The sequence below is a fragment of the Vigna angularis genome, chromosome 5 (assembly GCF_016808095.1).
Source record: "Vigna angularis cultivar LongXiaoDou No.4 chromosome 5, ASM1680809v1, whole genome shotgun sequence".
Lineage (NCBI taxonomy): Eukaryota > Viridiplantae > Streptophyta > Magnoliopsida > Fabales > Fabaceae > Vigna > Vigna angularis.
Genome location: NC_068974.1, coordinates 25,447,692 through 25,473,356, shown reverse-complemented (window position 1 = coordinate 25,473,356; position 25,665 = coordinate 25,447,692). Strand labels below are relative to the sequence as shown.

The window sequence follows — 25,665 nt, the reverse complement described above, 5'->3', positions numbered from 1 at the left end:
GCATGCTGACGAATCAATTAATTATGACGTGGCGCATAGGGGTAGAATTTATTTTATTTTAAGTTTAAAATAAAATCCTTTCTAGGGTAAGAACCTGGCTCTCACACTCTTCCTCTTCCAGATCCCCTTTTGACTTCAAACCTTCCTCACCTTCTTCTTCTTTTCCATTCTAAACATATTATTTTTATTTTTCTCAAACCATTGTCAGACATTCCAACAAAACAACACCAACACCAACACCAACTCTGTGCAAAATGAGATGGGAGAGGAAAACAGCGAAGGAAAATGATATTTTCTTAAACCTCGTTTTGATGTTGCAGCCAAAAACCATGGTCATAGACAGTTTTCTTAAACATTGCAGCCAAAATCACGATCCCACAATTTTTCGTAACCTTGCTTACCCACACAGGAAGATCACAAACCCAATTGTAAAAAAAAATTTGAATCGAAATTATGACACTTTCTCTCCAATTATCCCTATACTCAATTATCTGGATATAAGCTTTGACATTGGGCTTCATTTAAGTCCACAAAACCAACTTTTAAGATGATGTTTACACCCACTATATACTCTAAATGGACCTTATCGTAGTCGATGTGAGTCTTCCAATAAAGAAAATGAGAGTTAGGGATTTAGGAACCCTATGTTTACAAATAATAAAAAAAGGAAGCTACTTTCTATATGTTATAATTATAACTGATATAAATTTTTTTCTTATTTATTACAAAAATGACACCGTTTCTATTTTTTATACGGGTTATAATTAGAATCAATGTAAAAATTTTTTCTTATTTATTACAAAAATGGCATCACGTTTACTTTCTATATCGATTATTATTAGAATCAATATTTCTTATTCAATACAAAAATACCACTGTATCCACTTTTTATACTAGTTATAATTTCAACAGTATAAAAAGTTTTCTTTTTTATTTACAAAAATATTATTACGTCTAGACCATTATAAATACAATTAATATAAGAAAAATATTATCTTATTTATTATTGTGCCATCATATAATTTTTTATAAAATATAAGTTTAATAGTATTTTTTTTCTAGTAATGATTAAACTTTTTTATTTAATGTAATTTTATATTTTTTAAAAAGATTTCTTTCGTATTAAATCAACTAATGTTATTTTTCTTATTTTGTTTTTGAAATTGAAAAAAACACACTTAAATTTATCTCTAAAATTGATTGATAACTATTTAAAATTATCTTGTGCCATTTCTTTCAACTTTATCATTAAGTCATTTCCTAATTATTTTAAAAAAGTAAATAATTATATTAGTGTATATCAAGTTATTATTCTCAGCATAAACATTGACACTAAAATATTTAACAAAAATATCACATTAAACTTTTTAAAAAAATATAAAAATACATTAAATAGAAAATAAATAAAAAACTAAATTATTACTATAGAGATAAAAATAAAAATACCATTAATTCTAAGCTATAAATACTACATAAATTGTGAAGTATACGCTAATAAATCATGAAATATGCTTTAATAAAGTAAAAAGGATATCCACTCTTATCGTTTTAATGTCAAAAGCATAATGATTACAAACAGTATACCCACTTGTTTAATTGGTCTATGTAGAATCCACTCATAAAAATATGCATCACAGATACTCAAACTGTACTAAAGACCGGAATAGTTACTTATTACGTTACCATATTTATTATTTATAAAATATATATAAAAAATTCATATAACACGTGTGGTTGCAAACCACGAAAACAAATAAAAAAATCTAGGTAGCAGATAAGAAAAGAAAACAACGCAGCACAACACAGCGAGCGAGTCGTGTCGTGTCGACGCGGCGCACGTTAGCCGAGTGTGGCTCTAATCCCTGCGCATAAAACACACCGTTTTGCTGCGCCGATTGTTAGCGTCTCCGCTCTTACTTATTTTTTCTGGCCTATAAAATGTCGACAACCGCTTCTTCTACTTCACTCTGCGCCACTTCCAGAACCTTCTACGCTAAGCCCGTCCTCACCAAAACCTTCGTCGCCCTTCCCAAACGCGCATTCTCCAAGCTCGCCTTCCAATTCAGGCCCCTCTCCATGGCCGCGCTCGGTGCTCGCAATGTGGCCGCGCCCGCCGTGGCCCCGCCACCCTCGCTGGACTTCGAAACCTCCGTTTTCCGGAAGGAGAAGATTAACCTCGCCGGACACGATGAGGTTCTGCACCGCTGTGCTCAGAATTTCTCGCCAATTAAATAATTAATTGTTAATTATTCTGAATATTTTATTCCGTTAGTTTAGTGAAAAACTGAATTGACCTCGGTATTGGTTTGTTGCATGCAGTATATTGTGAAAGGAGGGAGGGACTTGTTCCCTCTGCTGCCGGCTGCTTTCAAGGGGATTAGGCAGATTGGTGTCATCGGATGGGGTTCGCAGGTAGAAAACGGTTTAGGACATGTTTGGATGAAGATTTTTTCCAAACAGTTGTAAGAAAAAAAAAAAAAAAAGGAAACAAGGTTTACTATAAGTTAAATTTTACTAATTTTTAGTTTATATAAATTCATTTTTAAACATATATAAATTTTAAGTTTAGTTTAAGGTGGTTGTAGCTTACAGTGAAGTTTATCTATTTTGTTTTTTCTAAATATGTTTACATAAAAGCTTATCCTAACCTCCTAACATGTCCTCATTAATTAATAAGTGATAAGTTTGTTCGTTTATGAAAATGTATGTGGTAAATTTTGGTTTTGGACTTTGGAAATTTAATAAATAATGTGTTTAATGATAATGTAGAGTGGTTTCTTTTTTTCTTTTTTTTTTTAAGTTTTATATAGAGACATCGATGAATTTTATAGCGAGTACTGCAGAAGTGATATGTTAAATATGACATCTGATGGATTGACAGTGAAAATATATTATTAAACTCAAATAAAATCTAGAGTTCTGAATATGCTGATACAAATTAAATAAAAATGAAATAATATGAAAATTAAAATAAAATTTTGTTTTTTCCACATTGAAATTCTCTCCCGTAGTCAATCTTGTTGGAAGCACTGCCAGACGGCTTTCTCAAGTGACCGTGGTTCGAATAATTGTAGGGACTAGTAGTCCCAAAAGTAGTTTTTTGAAAGACTAAAACTATTATTTGATTATATTATTCTTTTTACTCGTTCAGCTCTGTGTATAACTTTTGTTTAACGAGATTGTTTTAACTGCCTTCACCAGGGACCTGCACAGGCACAGAATTTGCGGGACTCTCTTGCTGATGCAAAGTCTGATATTGTGGTTAAGGTGATTCTGGGTTGATTTAATTGATCGGTCACTCTTGGATGTTGAAACTGCGTTTAATTTAACATGATGTTTTGGCAATGCAGGTTGGCCTCAGGAAAGGTTCTCGTTCCTTTGGTGAGGCTCGTGCAGCTGGTTTTAGTGAGGAGAATGGAACTCTGGGTGACATATGGGAAACCATCTCAGGCAGTGATCTTGTGTTGCTGTTGATTTCTGATTCTGCACAGGTTGTTAATTGAAGAGAGCGCTCATTTAATTATTTGTAAATAATTTTGATAACGTATTAAAGTTATTGTGGTGATATCTTAATGTTTCAAATTATGCTGATTTGGCAATAATAATGAACTAGTTGCTCAATTAATGCTGCAGTGATTTGAAGTTTCCTGATATTTGGTGTCTTTGTAATTCTTTTTTATTCACACAATGCAGGCAGATAATTATGAAAAAATATTTTCCTACATGAAGCCAAATAGCATACTTGGGCTGTCACATGGTTTTCTTCTTGGGCATTTACAGTCAATGGGACTTGATTTTCCGAAGCACTTCAGCGTAATTGCTGTATGCCCGAAAGGTATGGGTCCTTCTGTAAGGAGACTGTATGTCCAAGGCAAAGAGATAAATGGGGCTGGAATTAATTCAAGTTTTGCAGTCCACCAGGTGTGGTGTATTTTCATCTCGTTTTACTTCCCTCCTTTTGTTGTTCCTGCTAGGAATCATTATATTTGTATTAATTATTTTCTGGGTCTGAGCTCCATCATTACTTGTAGGATGTGGATGGCAGAGCTACCGATGTTGCTCTGGCATGGTCCGTTGCCCTTGGTTCCCCTTTTACATTTGCCACTACATTAGAGATGGAATACAGGAGTGACATCTTTGGAGAGAGAGGCAAGAATCTTTCTCTTACTTCCTTGATGTTGTCTTTGAAGTCTTATTGCCTACTTTCTGCTTTTATGGTTTATAGGCATTTTGCTTGGGGCTGTTCATGGTGTTGTGGAATCCTTGTTTAGGAGGTACACTGAACATGGAATGAATGAAGATTTGGCATATAACAACACTGTTGAGAGCATTACAGGAACTATATCTAGAATCATCTCGACTAAGGTTGTGATCTCATACTCACATTTTAGTGATTTTGTCCCTTTGGATCTTTTTCCCTGATTATGTTTTATTTTAAAGAAACAAAAATATTATTAATACTGAATGAGTGTGATATGGTACAAGATATGCCTCACATTTCAAGTTTCAGCCCAAGAATCACCTGGAAATAAAACCCAAGGCTTAGATACTTACATTCCACATTTGCAATGTTACTGTTATGCACCTCTGAAACATAATAACAAAGCTTTTCCCAGAGCATGTGAATTTGTGCTTCTGAATTAACTTCTTTTTTTGTCTGTATAGGGCATGTTAGCTGTATACAATGCTTTATCTGAAGATGGAAAAAGGGAATTTGAGAAAGCATATAGTGCTTCATATTATCCCTGCATGGATATTTTGTACGAGTGCTATGAGGATATTGCTGCTGGGAGTGAGATTCGCAGTGTTGTCTTGGCTGGACGTCGCTTTTATGTAAGTGCATATTCACTTTCCATTTAGAGCTGGGCATTGTGCAATATCTAAACTGTACCTGTATTTTACAGGAGAAAGAGGGTCTGCCTGCCTTTCCCATGGGGAAAATTGATCAAACCAGGATGTGGAAGGTTGGTGAGCGTGTCCGATCTACTAGGCCAGCGGGTGATCTAGGCCCATTATATCCGTTTACGGCCGGTGTCTATGTGGCATTAATGATGGCGCAGGTATGTTTACTTATTCTGTTAGCAAATTTTCAAGCTGTTTTTGTTAGGAGTTGGTATTATATATTCCCTGCGGCAAGTTGGCCTTACTGATAAATTTGGGAAAATGTTGGAGCATGAATGTCTCCGAAGTAGCAATATTCACTCTTAAGTTTTCTTGGGGTGAAACTCATAATGAATATCACGAGTACATGGCACAACAAAAACTGTAAAGTCTTAGTAGGTGAAACTCATGTTAAATGATCAAATAAAATTAATTTGTTATTTTAACCACAAATCACAAAAGTTAGATTTTACCTCTCTAGCATAAATTTATGAAAAACATAACAACAAACATTCCTAAAAATATTATTTCTAAGAATATATTCTTTTAAAATAAACCAAACATGAAATCAATCGGTCTCTATCTAAGATTCCTGAAACTAACAATTTTTCATTCATCAAATGCAGTCATTCTTGCATACTAAGAATTGTGCAAGGGGAAAAGAAAACAGCTGACTTGCATCTTTAGATAAATAACACCTGACTTGCATCTTTAGATGAATTTAATCTTCAAATTGGGGAATTGGGACTGAAAGTCATCTAGTATTAACAAAGGATGGAATTTTTCCTATGAATTTCGATATTTATTCTAATTTTTCTTGTTTATCTTTACTCGGGTAGCATTAAATCATAGAGTTGACATTTTATTTTGCTTTTTAAATTTATGATTACGAAATTCCAGATTGAGATCTTGAGGAAGAAGGGACATTCTTACTCTGAAATCATTAACGAGAGTGTGATTGAGTCTGTTGACTCTTTGAATCCTTTCATGCATGCTCGCGGTGTTTCTTTCATGGTTGATAACTGTTCAACCACAGCAAGGCTGGGTTCAAGGAAATGGGCTCCCCGATTTGATTACATCCTAACCCAGCAGGCCTTGGTGGCTGTGGACAATGGAGCACCTAGCAACCAAGACCTAATCAGCAACTTCCTGTCAGACCAAGTCCATGGAGCCATTGAACTTTGTGCTCAATTGAGACCTACAGTGGACATTTCAGTGCCACCAGATGCAGACTTTGTCCGTCCTGAGTTGCGTCAGTCTACCAGTTAGAACATGACCCTTTCTTGAGCCTATTCCTTTCTACGGAGTGCTTAAACTATAATGTTGATTTGAGTTTTGTTATTATGGTTGAGTGCTGCTATGCAAGTATGTATTATGACTAATGTAATACTGTACTCAGACTTTAATAATGAGGAACGTTTCTTAATGCCGAGTAGACGAATGCAGTTCATTTAGAGGTTTTCATTAAGTATTACAGTACCAGTAACTTGATCTATCCACTATGTGTCGTCTAAAATCATTAGGATCTTAGGACTAACTGCAATAAACAGCCCTCAACTTTGGACAAAAGGTCTAAAATTTAGATTAGGCTTAATTAAGTTTTAAATCCTTAATGAATTTAGTAATTTTAATTAAGATTTTATTAAATTTTTATGGTTAATTTTATAATTTGAGGTTGACCACATCTATATGACATGTTTAATCATTTAGTAGGTCAGACAGATAAGTACGTAGTATGTTGCACATATTAAGGAAACGATTGTCACCGTCTTTTAACAATGGTAAATTAAAATAAAATATCAAAGTGTCTCATGCATGTTTGTCATACTTCTTTCTCATTATCACATGAATTTCATTGTCGTCAATTCGACAAAGTGTAAAGTTTTAGTTCAATCAAAACTGAAGAAGTGCCTGTGCCCCCATTATCCAAAACTTCATTCTTTAAGTTTTACAAAAAGTTCGTGTCAAATATCTCGTGATTAAGCCATTATGTTAACTTCAAGAGAATCAAGTTCAAATTAAAAAAGGAGTATTCCAATCTTTATTTGGCTTGCCTTGGCCACTGCTATAGCAACAGTTAAGAGGAACAGTGTGTGTCGCTCCGGTCAATCCCATGTCGTCTAACAAACCCAAGAACTTCCTATGAAAATAGAGCCTTCCTCAATAATGATTACATATTTTAATAACAAAAAGAAAAATGTAAAACAAAACATTTGGCACATTTGCTGGTGGCTCAGCGATATGGTTCCAAGACGTCAAAAGACATGTTGGTAACTGGAGTTCCAAGAACAGACGAAGGTTGTAGTGGACCCATAACTTGGGATACAGTAGGAGCTGATCAATTGCAAAATATAAACTATGAACCATCAGAACATGTTTAGTCACAAGACAAATTTTTCATTTCATCATTAATAATATTTCCAAATACAATGATTCATGAGAAATACACGTTATACACAACATAACACAGTTTAGAAATACAAATAGTAGTGTACAAATTTGATAATTATGCAGTAGGGTAAGATGCCATCATAGCTATGCCACAGAGTCCTTCTTGAGCAGCCACACCTCTTTGCATCCTAATGTAACCTTCTTCACCCCACTCTGTTCCCCATGAGTTCTTAACCAACCAATACTCACTTCCATCATCGCTGACACCATATCCCACAGCAGTCACACCGTGGTCCAACTCAGTTCCACATGAACCGGTGAAGACACCACTCTTGTAAAACTGAAAGTCAGAGCCACTGGCATCAATGGCAACAGAAACTGGTTGATTGGCCACAGCCTTTTGCAGTGCCTTCTCACTGTTTGCAGGGACATCCTCGTACCCAGTAATGCTAGCAGCATTGGCTGCTGCATTTGCATTGCATTTTCCATCAACACCCTTATAGGGGTAATTGGCTTCGGTGTTGAGTCCATTATTTTTAATGATGAATTTGAAAGCATCATCCATAAGACCACCCGCACAACCTTGGTCCACCCCTTTTATGTCACAATCAACAAGTTCTTGTTCTGACAAAGAGATCAATTTTCCAGTACTCAGTTTGTGAATTCCTTCAGTTGATGCAACAGCAGAAAAAGCCCAGCAGCATCCTACACAAGGTAAATTATTAATAGTTAGATCATCAAGCAATTTAATTTTACTCAGGAATGTGAATGAGTAATGAAGCACGTACCACACTGGCCTTGGTCCTTGACGGGTGTCACTGCACCCTTTTGCCTCCAGTCTACAGTGGATGGTACTGCAGTCACATTTTCATACTTAAAAGTGGTTGACCTTATGATTGAGGAACACATGTGCCCCTTGAATCTATTTCTTGAAGCTATGAACTCCTCGTTGGTGAGGTCTGCAAATTGATTGATGGCTAACTTATAAGGTTTATTGGCAGCACTGTTGAAGGCTTCAATGTAATTCACATTTTCCTTGAATATCCTGAAACGCTTTTCCCTTTCTTGAGGGTCCTTGTACCATTTGCCATAACGAGCCATCCATTCCTCATGCCTCTCATACATGGTGGCATCTTGGAGGCTGCGACATGAGACTTGAAAAGCCAAGAATCCCATGCAGAAAAGCAATGCTAGTGAAATATGATAGAACTGATTTTTTGCAACCATGGTGGCTCCTGTAGTGTGACAGACAATTGGAATAACTACTTTTAGGCTGGTCAGTGAAATGTTTGAAAGATGTGTTGTGGTGTGCTATTCAGGATTGTTTTTGGTGTTTATATAGGCATGTTAGCGTTGAATTCTAAATTAGTTTGTTTTAGTTTCCAACTTAAATCTGAAAGCTCCTCTTTAGTGTATGTAGCTGAGATTTTTCTGAATGAGATCCTTGCTAGTGGATATTGGCAGTGTGGACAAATCACTTGTCAAACGTAACGTATAAATGGTGCGATGTATGGTGCCAAAGTGCTTGTCAAAGATAATGTGCGTATTGGGAAAGTTTAGAATTATAAAATTGGAAGTATGAAAACTTTATTAACTTCGTGCACGCAAATTGCTACACCATAACCATATAGAATGATATTTAGTAATTTTAATAATATATTTAGTCGATAATAAATAGAACACAAATGACTAAATTAAGAAAAGTGTACGTGATGATCAGCATCATAACATGAAAACAAACTAACCAAGTAATAGGTTTAATTAAGAGAGTTTTGCTCTAGTAACTAAATGTTCATGTATCGAAGAAACCGAGATGATAGCGTTCATGAGAACTGATACCATCTAGGTTTTCCCGACTAAAATGAGATTATCTTAATAATATGAAGAACATTAATAATCGGACCTAAGTTAATCTACACTCATTAATCCATTAGTAATATTACTGTTCACTTTTTTGCTACATTTATTATATTGTTTATGCATCACGACAGAATGTGTTTAAAGACGCTATCGATATTTCTCCTTTCAAGTGCTCGGCCAAACACTCTAGGATCATCAAAGAGACTCACGATTGTAATCTTCTCGTGTTAGTCTTTCTATGTATATTGATTTTAGTATAGTCTTCAATTTCTTTTCTCATTTTAGTTTCTTAAAATATAAATTATGTTGTTTTTGGTTTTAACGTTTAACTATGCTAAACTTAGTATAAATTAAGAAACAAATGAATTATATACATTTTATTTTAGATGATAATGAATTGATTTTAAAAAAAATTTACTAACGCACTTTAATTTAGTAAAAATTTAATTAACAAATATACCCAATTTGATTCATTTCATAAAAATATAACCAAATCCATTGTTTTACTAAATGGATATCCCATCCATCCATACAAACGATAACTGTTAGGTAAACTTTAAAAGGGCCCACTTGCTGAATAAGGAAACGAATGTCCCCCACTTTTTGTAAAGTTGAGGACTTTGAGGAAAGTGTCTTCCCTTTGTCTGTTGAAGTTCCGAAACTCTGCACCAATGTTTCTTGGAGTTTAGTTCTTTTATTGGTTATAAAAGGAGAGCAAGATGTGCAAAGAAAAACCACCACCATCGAGAAAGAAATAAGCAAAGTTGCACTAGAGAAAGAAAGCTGTGTGAGTGTGTGGGAATAGAGGGAGAACCACGGGAAAATTGGTGTAGTGTGCACCACCGTGAAGAGAGAAAACCAGAGGAGTGTGGTGTGTGTACCGTGAAGCATCAGAGAGAAAGTGAATATGTTATTTATTGTGTTGAGTTATTGTGAGTTGTGATGATTGTGTGCACCACTGTGAGAGTTAAGAGTGATTCTTGTATTTCTGAAAGCTTTTATTTTCAATAAAAGTATATTTGATACCAACAAATTGGTATCAGAGCTTTCACAGTCTGAGTGTTCGAGTTAAAAAAAGGAGAGAGTGAGAAATGACAAACTTTGCAAACAGTGTGTCTCTACCCCAATTGTCAAAGAAAGTTAATTATGACAATTGGAGTGTGCAAATGAGAGCTCTTTTGGGATCCCAAGACGTATGGGATGTAGTGGAGAGTGGGTACAAAGAACCCACAGATGACGAAGCACAGACGGTTGCCCAACTTGCAGCGTTGAAGAAAATGCGTGTGAAGGATAAATCAGCTCTATACATATTGTACCGAGTTGTGGATGAATCTGGCTTTGAGAAGATAGTAAATGCTAAATCTTCAAAAGAAGCATGGCAGATTCTGGAGAAAGTATACAAAGGTGACAACCGAGTCAAGCAAGTCAGGCTTCAAACTCTCAGAGGCGAGTTTGAAAGTTTGAGAATGAAGGAAAAAGAAAAAGTAACCGAGTATATATCTCGAGTGGAAGCAGTGACAAATCAAATCTGTAAAAATGGAGAGGAATTGCCAGCCAGCAGGGTGGTAGAGAAAATTTTGAGATCACTAACAGATGATTTCGAAAGCATAGTTTGCGCTATCAAGGAATCGAAGGACCTCTCAACGCTCTCAGTTGAAGAGCTTACTGGGTCACTTGAGGCCCATGAACAAAGCAGAAGAAAAATGAAAGAACCTCTTGACCAAGCACTACAAGTGCAACTTGACTTAAGAGGAACTCGGAACACTCAGGGCCAAGATCCTAGAGGAAGAGGAAGAGGTGGCCGAGGATGCGGCGGACGTGGCAGAGGTGGACGTGGCAGAGGTGAATTTGAAGCCGACACAAACCAGACCAGACAATAGAATTGGCGTGGTCGTGGTCAAGGAAGAGGTCGAGGAGGTCGATCTAAGTCAGGAATTGAATGCTTCAGATGTGGCAAAATTGGCCACTACGCAAACGAGTGCAGATCAGGGAATTGCTATAATTGTGGGAAGCTAGGCCACATAGAAAAATATTGTGAGGCTAAAAGGAAAAAGGAAACAAATTTTCTTACTGAGGAAACCAATGAAGAAATTGGGATCTTATTGATGTCAAAAGATCCAGAAGCTGAGCTTGTGCCAAACTGTTCAAACAATTCGGTTTGGTACTTGGACACCGGCGCAAGTAACCAAATGTGTGGCGACGAGAGTTTATTCAAAGTACTTTCAAAGGTGGAATCCGGATCTGTTTCTTTCGGCGATGCTTCAAAAGTAATCGTCAAAGGTCGAGGAACGATCTGGTATGAACAGAAAAATGGGCAAATCGGAGAGATCAGAGATGTATACTATATACCCGATCTCAAAAGCAACATACTGAGCATGGGACAGATAATGGAGAAGGGGTACTCAGTTCTGATGAAGGACCGAGAATTACAACTGAGGGATAAATTCGGGAGGCTCATCACCCAAGTAGAAATGAAGAAAAATCGCATGTACAAACTTGAGTTGAAAATAGTTCAAGATAAAAACATGCAACTTGATATGGAGGATGAGGCCATGAAGTGGCATTTGCGGTTCGGTCATCTCCACTTTGGAGGGTTGACCGAGTTGGTGAAAAAGGAGATGGTGCTCGGACTGCCTAAAATGGAATTTGAAAAGAAGTTCTGTGAAGAATGTGTGATCGGAAAGCAAGCAAGGACTTCGTTCCCTCAGATCTCTGAATACCGAGCAAAGGAGCAACTTGAATTAATCCATACAGACTTGTGTGGGCCAATAACTCCAGAATCATTTAGTGGTAAGATATACTTTGTCTCCTTCATTGATGATTTCTCAAGGAAGACGTGGGTTCACTTTCTGAAGGAGAAGTCAGAAGTGTTTGAAACTTTCAAGAAATTCAAAGTGATGGTAGAGAAAGAAACAAACAAAGTCATCAAAACAGTCCGATCTGACAGAGGAGGCGAGTTCATTTATGCCAAGTTCAACAAATACTGCGAGGAACATGAAATCAAGCATTTCTTGACGGCTCCATACTCCCCACAACAAAATGGTGTTGCTGAGAGGAAGAATCGGACCATTCTTGATATGGTTCGAACCATGCTTAAAGGGAAGAATATGCCAAAGAAGTTCTGGGCAGAAGCAGTACAATGTGCAGTTTATGTGCAAAACAGATGTCCACATGCAAAGTTGGGTGAGAAGACGCCTCAAGAGATTTGGAGTGGTGTGAAGCCGAATGTCTCTCATCTAAAGGTGTTCGGCAGTGTAGCCTATGGGCAAGTACCAAGTCAGCACAGGACAAAATTAGAAGATCGGAGCAAGAAGTACATATTTATTGGGTATGATAAAAATTCTAAAGCATATAAATTATTTGATCCTGTTAACAACAAAGTAGTGGTGAGTCGAGATGTTCACGTGGAGGAAACAAAGGAGTGGTGTTGGAGTAACCTGGTCGAAAAAGAAACTAGCTTGGAGATTGTTGTACCTTCAGCAACAACAACCACCGAGTCCTCAGATGAAGAAATCGAGCCCCAACAGCCTAGGATGAGAAGTCTACAGGACATATACGACACTACAAATGAAGTTCATGTTGTATGTCTTTTGGCCGACTCTCATGAATTGAGTTTTGAGAAAGCTGTCCAAGATGAGAAGTGGAGAACAACCATGGATGAGGAAATCGGAACGATTGAACGCAACAAAACTTGGGAACTGACTAACCTTCTTGAAGGAGCTCGACCCATTGGAGTAAAATGGGTGTACAAAAAGAAGATGAATGTTGAGGGAGAGTGATAACAGTTGAAAAACTGTTATTTTCATGCTTAAAATTGACACTAAAAGCAACCTTTAACACTTAGAAATTAGCTTGAAATCATGCTTTTGTTCATATTTTCAGAAATAAGAGAGCTGGACAGGTTTATGCTTGATTTCAGTGTTTTTGTGCAGGTTTTAAGGTGAATTTGGTGAAAGAAGTGAAGAAGGAGAGAGATGGAATCAGAAAAGACATCAAAAAGTGCAAAAGGAGAAGCCGCAACTGCCGCTCAGCGGCAGTTTACTGCTGAGCGGCACTCAAGAGATCACGGTGGATCCGTTGAGGGGCAAAATGGCCGCTGAGGGGAGAAAACAACTCACGCACTTACCGTTGAGCGGCACACTTATGGGCTTGGGCCTAAATTTTCTGTAATTTTAGAATAGTATATAAGCTTTAGGACGTCCTAGGGTTTGTATCTTTGGCAGAAACGAAGCAAACACTCTCTCTTCCACTCCTTTGAAGGAGGATCTTGGATGCTCAGGCTACCTCTTCACCTTTCTAGGGTTTTATCTTTCATTCTTCCATTATTATTCATCTAGTTTCACCATGAATATGGTGAACTAAACCTTGTATTGTTGTTGGGGAATCAATGTAGTCTTGTGAAACTCTCATATATGGAATTTGTTTTTACATCTTATATTTAAGACCTATGCTTTCTTTCATCAGTAGTTAGGGTTTTTCCTCTTTGCTCAATGCTTGCTTTGTTTAACTCATTCAATGCATGATTATTGATTTTGTCGATACGGGAACGTACGGGGAAGTCTAGATCCGGGGAATTTCTCCCAATAGTATATTGGTTGTCGTTAAGCTCCTGCACTAAAAGAACTAATTATTAGGAATGCTAGGAATTGTATGAACTCGTAATTAGGGATAGGCCTTCTCGCAAGGTAATTTAGAGAGTGGCATTAACAATGATGAAAAGAATGTTGAATTCCTAAAATATATGAGAGTGGATAAGATGAAATTGATAACCCCAACAACATACTCATCCATATATTCCATTGAAGTGTTTGTATTTTGTTTTAGCCATTGATCAAAACTCATGCATACATGTTTATTTTCTGTTTTGCATATTAAATTCCACTTATTTCGTTCTTAAGTCTTAAATAATCAACGAATCACATAACTAAACTAGGCCGTGAGTCATTTGGGAGAACGATACTTGGTCTTACCGAGTTTATTACTTGAAACGATTCGGTCACACTTGCCGATTGTTCAACAAGTTTGTGGCGCCGTATTTTGGTGTTCATAAATTTGTCATCAGAGAGGTTGAGCGTTATAAGGTTCGACTTGTGGTAAAGGGGTATAGACAAAAGGAGGGGATAGACTATGATGAAGTATTTGCTCCTGTCACGAGAATGGAGTCAATCTGACTCTTGATCTCGTTAGCTGCTCAGAACCAATGGCCAATTCAACAGATGGATGTGAAGTCGGCATTTCTAAATGGCTTACTGAAAGAGGAGGTGTATGTTGAGAAACCACTCTGGTACATGAAGAGAGGGGATGAGAAGAAAGTGTTGAGATTGAGAAAAGCCCTCTATGGACTGAAGCACGCTCCCCGTGCCTGGAATGAGAGAATTGACAGGTATTTCAAGAAAACCGGGTATGAACAATGTACGTACGAACATGCTTTGTACACAAAGAAATCAGAAAAGGATATGATGATAGTTTCTCTCTATGTCGACGACCACATATTCACCGGAAGCAACACGAAGCTGATTAAGGAGTTTAAGGAGGCAATGGAAAAAGAGTTCGAGATGAAAGACTTAGGCTTGATGAAATATTTTCTTGGCCTGGAAGTGAAGCAATCGGAGGAAGGGATTTTTATATCCCAAGAAGGTACGCACTTGAAATTTTAAAGAAGTTTAAAATGGAGGACTGCAACCCGGTTTCTACTCCAATGGAACCAGGCACTAAACTATCGAAGTTTGATGGAGGAGAACGAGCTGATTCTGGGAGATATCGAAGTTTAATCGGAAGTCTGAGGTACCTTACAAGCACGAGACCTGACTTAATGTTGAATGTTGGGATAATGAGCAGATTCATGGAGGATCCAAGCTATAAACATTGGAAGGCCTTGAAGAGAATTTTGAGATATATTCGAGGAACCCTATCACTTGGTCTTTTCTATTCAAAATCAGATGACTATCGACTACTGGGTTACTCAGATAGTGATTGGTGTGGTGATATTAATTACCAGAAAAGTACTTCAGGTTACGTATTCCTACTTGGAAATACAACTTTTACTTGGCTGTCTAAGAAGCAACCCATTGTAACCCTATCTACCTGCGAGGCAGAATATGTGGCGGCCTCTTGGAGCGTGTGTCATGCAGTTTGGCTTTTAAATCTATTAAAGCATTTGGGAGTGATCCAAGATGAAGGGACTGTGATCCGAGTTGATAACAAGTCGGCAATCGAGTTGGCAAAGAACCCAGTTAATCACGGAAGGAGCAAGCACATCGACGTCCGTTTTCATTTCATCCGAGAACAAGTCAAAGAAGGAAATGTCAAGTTGGAACATGTTGAAAGCCGAGCTCAAGCTGCAGACATATTCACCAAGCCACTACCAACCACATTGCTGGAGAATTGCAAAAGGCTTATTGGAATGAGATAATGAGATACAGTGCAAGAAGACCAATTTAAAGTTTACGGGGGAGTTTTGTTAGGTAAACTTTAAAAGGGCCCACTTGCTAAATAAGGAAGCTAATGTTCCCCACTTTGTAAAGTTGAGGATTTTGAGGAAAGTGTCTTTCCTTTGTCTGCTGAAGCATCGAAAATCTGCACCAATGTTTCTTGGAGTTTAGTTCTTTTATTGGTTATAAAAGGAGAGCAAGATGTGCAAAGAAAAACCACCACCACCGAGAAAGAAATGAGCAAAGGTGCAGTAGAGAAAGAAAGTTGTGTGAGTGTGTGGAAAAAGAGAAAGTTAGAGGAGTGTGGTGTGTGTAGCGTGAAATTCCAGAGAAGAAAAGAGTGAGATTGTATGTTATTTATTGTGTTGAGTTATTGTGAGTTGTGATGATGGTGTGCACCACTGTGAGAGTTAAGAGTGATTGTTGTATTTCTGAAAGCTTTTATTTTCAATAAAAGTATATTTGATACCAACAGAACAAGAACAAGAACAAGCATAAAGATAAGAAAAATAATTTAATCTATACTATATTATATTATATTGAATTTGGAAGGCTGGAAGGAAGCATACTGCTACTTTATTTGGTTCTGCGTCATAGCAATACATATGCATGCACGTAAAACAAAACAATTTTCAAACCTTCGTTTTTATAGTTCCAATCCAAACTTTAACAATACCCACAAAGAAGGCATCTTTCGAAAACTATTTCATTGGTATATTAAGGAAATGTGCTTTCCGATTTGAATTGAAAATACAGAAGGTTAATTTAGGATTCAAAGATAATTTAGTATAAATATAGCATCTTTTACATATTTCACTCACCAACATCAAACACTTGTAACAATACGCCAGCTACCATGGCTACCAAAACACAATGTTATCACATCTCTTTGACATTGCTTTTCTGCATGGCATTCTGGACTTTTCAAGTCACATCTCGCACTCTCCAAGATGTGTCCATGCATGAGAGGTATGAGGAATGGATGACTCGTCATGGCAAAGTGTATAAGGACCCACAGGAAAAGGAGAAGCGTTCAAAAATATTCGAAGAAAATGTAAACTACATTGAAGCCTTCAACAATGCTGGCAATAAACCTTACAAGCTCGGTGTTAATCAATTTGCAGACCTCACCAATGAGGAGTTCATAGCAACAAGAAATAGGTTCAAGGGTCACATGTGTTCCTCTATCACAAGGACAACCTCGTTTAAGTACGAAAATATGACTGCAGTTCCATCCTCAGTGGATTGGAGACAAAAAGGTGCAGTTACACCAGTCAAGGACCAAGGCCAATGTGGTAAGTGCTTCATTATTTATTTACCACATGAAATTCAAAAGATGTAGTATCTAACTAATCATTTACCTTGCAATGTAGGATGTTGTTGGGCCTTTTCTGCAGTTGCCGCAACTGAAGGAATTCATGCACTCACTGCTGGAAAATTGATCTCTTTGTCGGAACAAGAACTTGTTGATTGTGACATAAAGGGTGTGGACCAGGGTTGTGAAGGTGGCCTTATGGATGATGCTTTCAAATTCGTCATCCAAAATCACGGACTCAACACCGAAGCCAATTACCCTTATCAGGGTGTTGACGGACAATGCAATGCGAATGCAGCAGTCAAACATGCTGCTACCATTACTGGGTACGAGGATGTTCCTGCCAACAATGAGAAGGCACTGCAGAAGGCTGTGGCCAATCAACCGGTATCTGTAGCCATCGATGCAAGCGGCTATGACTTTCAACTTTACGAGAGTGGTGTGTTCACTGGGTCATGTGGAACTGAATTAGATCACGGTGTCACAGCTGTTGGATATGGCGTTAGTGATGATGGAACTGAGTATTGGCTTGTAAAGAACTCATGGGGAACAGAGTGGGGTGAAGAAGGCTACATTAGGATGCAGAGAGGTGTGACTTCTCAGGAAGGACTATGTGGCATAGCTATGCAAGCTTCTTACCCTACTGCATAATTAAAAAAGTTGGACCCTGTTATAATATGTACAATTCTATGTATCCTTTTTAAGAACTCATTCCTGTTATAGGTCGTGCTTATCGTTGTGTCCTTTCCACCAACACAGCATTGTAACTAAAATGTTATCAGTCAATTACTAATGAAAAGTAAATCACAGTTATATATATAGTACAAACAAAAGGCATCCTTGGAGAGAAAACTGATTTTCCTAATAAAGAATGTGTAACTCTTTACAGAACGTTGTACAAAATGAATTAATCACGTTAGACTCAGTCTATATAATATGAATTTTGACGGCCAATGCACAAAATGTCTTCACTGATGGACGTTATTCTCCAAAGGTGTGCGATTTATTTTGAATTCAAGCCAGAAGTTATGCGTTGGAAGACATCTTCGTTGCAAGGAATTGTGAGACCACCCATTGGATGGTAATATCCAAATTCTTCCTCACCTTGACTCAACAAGTCTTGGAATAGAGGTTGGTTCAAGTATGATACTGGGATTACAAATCGCTTCATTTTCTCCCCAACATAGACTGCGAGATAGCCCTTTGGGGCATCCACCGCTTTTGAAGATGCTTGATTTGCTGCATATAGTGCCTTTCTGATGCCAGGTAGACGAAAACCCATTGTGGTGTTGGTTTGAGAGAAGTCTTGAGAATAAGCCTTTTGAGTTTTGAAGGGTTTACAGGATGTGAATGGCTTGTGGTGATTCTAAATGCTTGAAGGCCTGAATATTTATAGGCAAAAGATATGTAGCAAAGCCATTGCCTAGAAGAATTATTGGTGAAGGTTGCTACAGAGTAATGGGACCAACTGAGAGACAAGGGAATATGGTATTGTCTTTGAGCACTGTCTCATGAATCAGCGTACCATGTGATAGTAGTTAAGATAACAATGTCCCTCTTTCGATAGTGAAGGCCAAAATGTCTCCTCATTTAAAAAGAAGGATATGTGAAAGATAATTGAAAGTTGATCATGTTGAAGATTATGAAGTGGGGCAGTGAGTTAGAATTTCCGTACATAAACAATGTGGACCAAAGTTTATCATGAACATTGGTTCTCTTCTTACCTCCAAACACTTAGAGCTGTCAATCTGGTCTGCTTAAGATTTACTGATCGACACTATCTGTCACTGATATTATTGGTACATTTTATATCTATACAACTGTCATCTTAATTATTTGGAGAAGCGTGTGTCAACCACTGGATAAGCTATATTGATCACAATGCATGAAAAAACAACAAATTCTCAGGTGCGTAATTTGTTGGCCACAATCTCAAAAGGTGAATATGAACTAGCAGTGAACTTCCTAATCCTTGAGAGAGACCTGTGAGACAACACCATGTGATCCTTAGTCCCTCAGTAGATTATTGAAAAGAACACGTTCTTTGACTTATCTCGACAGTGTTATAGATAATGAGCCATACCATTTGTGGTGGTATATACTAAAGCTACTATTTCATAGTAGGCCAAGTTAATTGAAGCAAAAGTCTAATTTTATGTTGCAACCACACCCATTTGAGCAGATGATCAACCTCTTTTGTTAAGGCCCTAGCTTCTCAAAATTTTTCTTTCCTACGTATAGTTTTATTAATAACCTAAACTTCCCAATTAAATTTGTTTCCTCTTTGGTCCCAGTGAAAACCTTTTCGTTCTACCGTTCTAGAAATCATGTGATCTATTCCTGCTTTGAAATTTCACAGAACAAAGTCTAGTTTTAGAACAGGACTTAACCTTGTTCATGCAGAAAGAAGTGAACATTGAAATTGGTAAACTAAAAATACTGAGTAGTTCACTTTCTTTGCACAAAAAATATCATTCTTTCTCACAAAAGGGAGATCATTACAAGTTAAGAAGCCTATTGTACAAAAATGTCTCTACTAATCTACGTTAGACCCCTAAAGTAATGACATTTATTGTCCATTGAAGCAAGAAGTTATATGTTGGAAGACATCTTCACTGCAAGGAATTGTGAGGCCACCCATTGGATGATCATATCCAAACTCTTCCTCTGCTTTACTCAACAAGTCTTGGAAGGAAGGTTTGTTCACGTATGATACAGGGATCACAAATCGCTTCATTTTCTCTCCCACGTACACCGCAAGATAGCCCTTTTGTGCATCAACTGCTTTTGAAGATGCTTGATTTCCTACAGATATTGCCTTTCTGATTCCAGGTAAACGAAAAACCATTGTTGTATTGATATGAGAACAGAACGGTTTGAGAAAAGGATTGAGAATAAGCTCTTGAATTTAGAATGCTTTGGGATGTGAACGATTTGCGTTGGTCCTAAATGTTTAGGCCATTAGTATATATAGATAAAAGGATATTCATTAATTGGTTACTAAAATTATTGGTGAAGGATGGATACGAGATAGCTGTCGCAGGAGCAAAGGAGAGACATAGCATGTGTTGTAATAGATAAACAAGTCCAAAACTGTGATCTATGAAAAAGAAAGAGTAATTTGTTCGTAGTGCGTCATAATGTGATCATGTATTCAATGTTGATTCTCTTCTTATCTCTTAGCAATAGTGCATGACATTTGCATTAATGATGTCTCCGATGCTTACAATCTTGAATGAGTTTCAACATCAGAACTTCTTTATCATAGAAACAGAGGGTGGATTCGCATAACGTGTTACAGTTATTCTGAAGAAAGTCCTCTTAGACACCACCATATGCGCTGTCTCTCACTGGTGCATGGCTCCTTTCACATTAGCTGTTTAAGTATTTTTAGTTACGATTTTTAACTTTTTCTTAACAGAACTGGAAATAACTTCTGTGAATGCATTTATGTTGTCTTCCTTAACTAAAAGGTTGTGAGAGATTTTTGAGATCCTGGACAAGTGTTCTGATATATCTCCAGATGTATAACAATTTTGGGTTCTTTGGCACCTCTCTACATTCCATCTTGTGAGAAAAAAAGTATTAAGGTCAATGTTGTTTCGACCATAATCACTAGAATGGGGCAAGTTTCTCCATTTTCTGTTAATAATGTATTTGAAACAGGGACACTGATTCAAAGGAATGAAAATGGTATACCCGTCAAAAGGTGTGGTATGCCTCCATGGTAACCCACGACAAATCCTAAGTTGTATTTGTTGGTTCTAGATATTAGAAAGTGAGTTTTTAATACCTAACTTAACCCCACAAAACCATAGTAGAAATTGGGTGGGCCGATAACGCGTGGAATAAAAATGTCCAAAAGACAAGAAATATCACTAGAATAGGTTTTAACCATGGCTATGATACCATGTTAAGAAGTGGACTTTAAGCCTGACTTAACCCACAAAAACGGCTTGTAAGGTGAGGTTTGCACTTTACTTATATATTATAAATTGGCCTTATCTCTAGTCGATCTGAGACTTTCAACACTAAATGTAGGATTTTCAGGTAAAAATTCTATTAATTCTCCAATGAAATAAGAGACAAATCGTTCCCTTACAAGTGGTATTGTTAGGAATCCCTAATGCACGATCAAGAGGGCTTGTACCGTATGATTGTTCGGTCAATTGTGGACGAAACGGTCTAGACGGTCAACCGTGTCACGAACATGACCATAGACTACTCCCACAACTGTGCAATTACAACCAATAGGCCGAATGATTAGCCTACAGATATACATTTCCTCTAATATTGATCAATTTAAGACAAAATATGATTATTATTAGTTGAGCCGTAATTAGACCGTCACTAATTAAAAGTCTATTCCGAAATCTATAAATATAGGTTTGAGGTAAAAAGGTAAGTGATTGCATTTAATACACACTTAATACTTTAAGCTGTTGAATCTTTATTGACTTTGATATCAAAGTACCTTTTGTAGGTAACCTCCAAGCATAATATACAAACAACAAGGAGGATTGGTAACGTAAGGACGAGCATTCATACTACTGACAACACATATGATATTGGACCATTGACTTTTATCTCACACCCGAAACATTTAATCACAAGACAAAATTTTCATTTCATCATTGGTTATATGTCCAAATAGTAAGAGAATAGACTGTTATACACAAAAGAACACAGTTTAGAAATAATGTACAAATTTTATAATTATGCAGTAGGATAAGATGCCGTCATAGCTATGCCACATAGTCCTTCTTGAGCAGCCACACCTCTTTGGATCCTAATGTAGCCTTCTTCACCCCACTCTGTTCCCCATGAGTTCTTAACTAACCAATACCTGCTCCCATCATCACTAACGCCATATCCCACAGCAGTCACACCATGATCTGGTTCAGTTCCACAATAACCAGTGAAGACACCACTCATGTAAAATTGAAAGTCAAAGCCACTGGAATCAATGGCTACAGAAACTGGTTGATGGGCAACCGCTTTCTGAAGGGCGTTCTCATTGTTAACAGGGACATCTTCGTAGCCAGTAATGGTTGCAGAATCGATGGCTTCTGCCTTTGCATTGCATTTTCCATCAACACCCTTGTAGGGGTAATTGGCTTCTGTGTTGAGTCCATGATTTTTAATAATGAATTTGAAAGCATCATCCATAAAACCACCTTCACAACCCTGGTCCACACCATTTGTGTCACAATCAACAAGTTCTTGTTCAGATAAAGAGATCAGTTTCCCAGTAGTGAGTGCGTGAATTCCTTCAGTTGCTGCAACCGCGGAAAACGCCCAACAACATGCTACAAGATAAATTAATAGTTAGATAACGATTGAGTTTATAATTTGAGTTGGAAATGCGAATGAAGAACGAAGCATGTGCTTACCACATTGACCTTGGTTCTTGACGGGTGTAACTGCACCCTTTTTCCTCCAGTCCACTGCAGAAGGAATTGCAGTCACATTTTCATACTTGAAAGTGGTTGACCTTATGATTGAGGAAAACATGTGCCTCTTGAACCTATTTCTGCGTGCTATGAACTCCTCGTTGGTGAGGTCTGCAAATTGATTAGTGCCTAGTAGGTAAGATTTATTGGCAGCATTGTTGGAGGCTTCAATGTAATTCACATTTTCTTTGAATATTCTGAAACGCTTTTCCCTTTCCTCATGGTCCTTATACACTATGCCATAACCGGTCATCCACTTTTCATGCCTCTCATACATGGAGACATCTTGGAGGGTGCGACATGTGACTCGGAAACCCGAGAATCCCATGCAGAAAAGCAATGTCAATAAAATATGATAGAACTGATTTTTTGCAATCATGCTAGCTTGTTCTTGTTTGTTGATGAGGGAAGTGTGCTGTGGAGTGGTATTGAGGATTGTTTGTGGTGTTTATATAGGCATGTTAACGTTGACTTAAAAATTAGTTTTTCAGTTTACAACTGAAATCTCGTAGCACCTCTTTCTTGTAGGTAATAAGAAATTATAGCCTTGTTGTGCTGTTATGGACAAATTGTTTGGCATAATGGAAAAGCTGACCAATACAAAATGGACCTTTGAAAGCTTTATCACGCGTGCAGCCAAATTGCTAATGCATTAGCAACGAAAACATAGAATCTTCCAAAACAAATTATAATATATATTTTTGGCACATAAATATATCGTAAAACAATGTGTTTAATGAGGATGATCTTTTATTCTATATAGTATTTAATCAAGTGTAAGAATAACAAGACAAAAACCAAGTAGTAGGTTTAATTACTCAAGTTAACTTTTTCTTCTAACTAGTTAATTAAATTGTAAAATGTGACGCAAGTATTAAAGTTTATTAATTAATTTCAGACTTTTTTGCGTGCATCTTTAAATGTAAGTTACTTTAATCTCCTTCAGATCGTATTGGGTTTCGTTAATGAACATAGATATATGCATTTCTTGGAATAAACTCTATGTCCTTTTGTGTATATAGTCACTTCAACAAATATACAAAGTAATATCATCAAACAAAATCCACTTAGTTTATTAAACTAAAGTGGTTATAAGATATTTAAAGATATATTTTTTAGAATAAATATTTCTATATTAATCGTATATACAACCAAATCTCGATAATTTGATTACGTAATAAAATTCTTTAATATCATAAAATATATGATATACCACATAAGATATTAACAACAAATTGTTATTTAATTGATATTATTATTTAAATATTTGTTTTTATCATATAAGTTATAAAGTTCATAAATCCTATAAATACATATGATATTTTACCAAGAAATACACTATTTTATATTCACTTTCTTCTACTAAAAAAATCCAAACTCTCTTACTAACTTAAACATTAGATAATCTTTTATAAATAACTTTTTTCCTATATGTTTTAACCTTCAGGAGCATACTAAGAATACTTTCATCTACTTAGATATGGTCACCTGTCATAAAGTCCACTCTTCGGATCCTAGTAAAAATGTAATAAAATATAATGGTTTATTTTATAAGAAAATATGAAAAATAAATTAATCATAAATTTAATTATTAATGCCTATTCATTAAATCATCAGTGATCATATATTACACTTTTACAAAAATTAGATATGTTTTAAAATAGATCATGTATAATAGTTTTAAGTGATCATATTTTGGTTTAACATTTTTTTAATATGAATAACAAAGTAAAGAGATTTAGTGGTATTTAATTAGAATAGTTATTTAATAATAATAATAATAATAATGTTCAAACTATATTTATATTGGATTGAAATTTAATATCATAAATAAAAATAAAAGACATCTAAAATAAAATCCTAATTATTATTAGAACATTTAAGAGATAATATTGGAAAAAATAAGAAAAAAATTATCCAAATTTTATTTATGATCATATTTTGGTTTAAATTTTTTTAATATGAATAACAAAGTAAAGGGAGTTAGTAATATTTAATTACATAGTTATTTAATAATAATAATTTTAAGACTATATTTATATTGGATTGAAACTTAATATCATAAATAAAAATAAAATACATTTAAAATAAAATCCTAATTAATATGAGAAAATTTAAGAGATAAATATTAGAAAAAAAAATTATCCAAATTTGGTTACGTATAAAACCAATACTAAATACATATTTTACATACATTTTGATGGAGGCTAAAATTATTATTTGAGTCCTCTTATTCCTATAAAATATTCAATTAGTTCTCTAATTTTTATTTGCTTCGAAAAGTCTTTGTATTTGTAAAATTTGTTCCAGATAGGTAAATTTTATTAGATTGACATTAACAATATCAATTTTTAGTTCTTAATATTTTTATTTTTTTATATCTTTTTGCATTTTTTTATCACGTGTAAGGTCATTATTGTGCCACATATGGAAGTGTCACATGATAGTACAATGTTATATGTCCATTCAGTGTTATATATTAGTATTAGAATTTGAAATTTTGAATCGATTGAGTTGTAATTTTTTAATTTAAAATAAAAATATTATTTCTTTCTAAAATGAGACCAAATTAGTAATTAAGCTTAATTAAAACTAAGATATACATGTTACACTAGTGCATAAATAGTGTTTAATGTTACGCATTTAACATCCAACGAAAGAAAATCCAACGTAAAAAATAATTGGTGATATTTTTGTAAATAAAACGTCATTATAGAAGTTGGTTCCTCCAAGATCAAATGTCAAGTAAGCTTTAGACGTCGGTCCCTCCAGATCAGACATAAAAAATGTCCAAAAATACCTCATTTTAAGTGCCAATATAATTGTTTTACGACATAGACGTCGCCTCCCTCAAAACAGACGTCAAATTCTCCTTTAGACGTCAGCCCCCCATATCAGACGTAAAAAATGTCCAAAAATATCCAATTTTAAACGCCAATATTAATTTTTTTTACAACATTAGACATCAACCCCCCAAATCAGATGTCAAATCCCCCTATAGAAGTCGGCTCCCCTAGATCAGACGTTTAAAAGGTTCAAAAATAAACGTCGGTGCCTCCCAAATCAGACGTTAAATCCTCTGCCGGAAACTGCAAAACTAGAGTTGAAAGATCACTTTTTCAGACATTAGACGTCGAACGTAGAGGGGGCCGATTTCTAATACACATTAGACGTTAGATCCCCTTTCCCAGTCGTCAATAAGCTGTGAAAATACCCAAAAAATAGCGCCAAAATGGATTCTTGTAGTAGTTAGATGTTGGATTTGGAGGGGGCGGACGTCAAATACTCTTTTAAACCCCAAAAACTCAGAATGCGAGCCTCACTTTCTTTCGCG

General features: G+C 36.1%; 6 protein-coding genes across 6 annotated transcripts; 2 read left to right on the top strand and 4 right to left on the bottom strand.

Annotated features, from left to right (window-relative positions):
• Window positions 1-1,775: 1,775 nt before the first annotated feature.
• LOC108340461 (ketol-acid reductoisomerase, chloroplastic) lies at window positions 1,776-6,316 on the top strand. The gene is made up of 10 exons (XM_017577862.2): window positions 1,776-2,193; window positions 2,320-2,412; window positions 3,202-3,267; window positions 3,351-3,491; window positions 3,694-3,921; window positions 4,032-4,149; window positions 4,226-4,365; window positions 4,666-4,833; window positions 4,905-5,060; window positions 5,782-6,316. The coding sequence occupies exons 1-10, from the start codon at window positions 1,939-1,941 to the stop codon at window positions 6,148-6,150; spliced, it is 1,734 nt and encodes a 577-aa protein (XP_017433351.1). The 5' UTR covers window positions 1,776-1,938; the 3' UTR covers window positions 6,151-6,316.
• A 291-nt stretch (window positions 6,317-6,607) lies between these two features.
• On the bottom strand, window positions 6,608-8,810 carry LOC108340462 (senescence-specific cysteine protease SAG39). The gene is made up of 2 exons (XM_017577864.2): window positions 8,061-8,810; window positions 6,608-7,977 (listed from the first exon to the last, which is right to left on the bottom strand). The coding sequence occupies exons 1-2, from the start codon at window positions 8,497-8,499 to the stop codon at window positions 7,388-7,390; spliced, it is 1,029 nt and encodes a 342-aa protein (XP_017433353.1). The 5' UTR covers window positions 8,500-8,810; the 3' UTR covers window positions 6,608-7,387.
• Window positions 8,811-16,419: 7,609 nt separating this feature from the next.
• Window positions 16,420-17,529, top strand: LOC108339864 (senescence-specific cysteine protease SAG39). Its single transcript, XM_017577083.1, has 2 exons — window positions 16,420-16,858; window positions 16,937-17,529. Exons 1-2 carry the CDS (start codon window positions 16,420-16,422, stop codon window positions 17,527-17,529), a joined length of 1,032 nt encoding a protein of 343 aa, XP_017432572.1.
• Window positions 17,530-17,673: 144 nt separating this feature from the next.
• Window positions 17,674-18,234, bottom strand: LOC108339865 (auxin-induced protein 6B). Its single transcript, XM_017577084.2, has one exon. It carries the CDS (start codon window positions 18,158-18,160, stop codon window positions 17,882-17,884), a length of 279 nt encoding a protein of 92 aa, XP_017432573.1. The 5' UTR covers window positions 18,161-18,234; the 3' UTR covers window positions 17,674-17,881.
• Window positions 18,235-19,318: 1,084 nt separating this feature from the next.
• On the bottom strand, window positions 19,319-19,804 carry LOC108340143 (auxin-induced protein 15A-like). The gene has a single exon (XM_017577365.2). The coding sequence runs from the start codon at window positions 19,724-19,726 to the stop codon at window positions 19,448-19,450; it is 279 nt and encodes a 92-aa protein (XP_017432854.1). The 5' UTR covers window positions 19,727-19,804; the 3' UTR covers window positions 19,319-19,447.
• Window positions 19,805-21,382: 1,578 nt separating this feature from the next.
• LOC108340043 (senescence-specific cysteine protease SAG39) lies at window positions 21,383-22,736 on the bottom strand. The gene is made up of 2 exons (XM_017577269.2): window positions 22,272-22,736; window positions 21,383-22,187 (listed from the first exon to the last, which is right to left on the bottom strand). The coding sequence occupies exons 1-2, from the start codon at window positions 22,708-22,710 to the stop codon at window positions 21,595-21,597; spliced, it is 1,032 nt and encodes a 343-aa protein (XP_017432758.1). The 5' UTR covers window positions 22,711-22,736; the 3' UTR covers window positions 21,383-21,594.
• Between the last annotated feature and the right edge of the window lie 2,929 nt (window positions 22,737-25,665).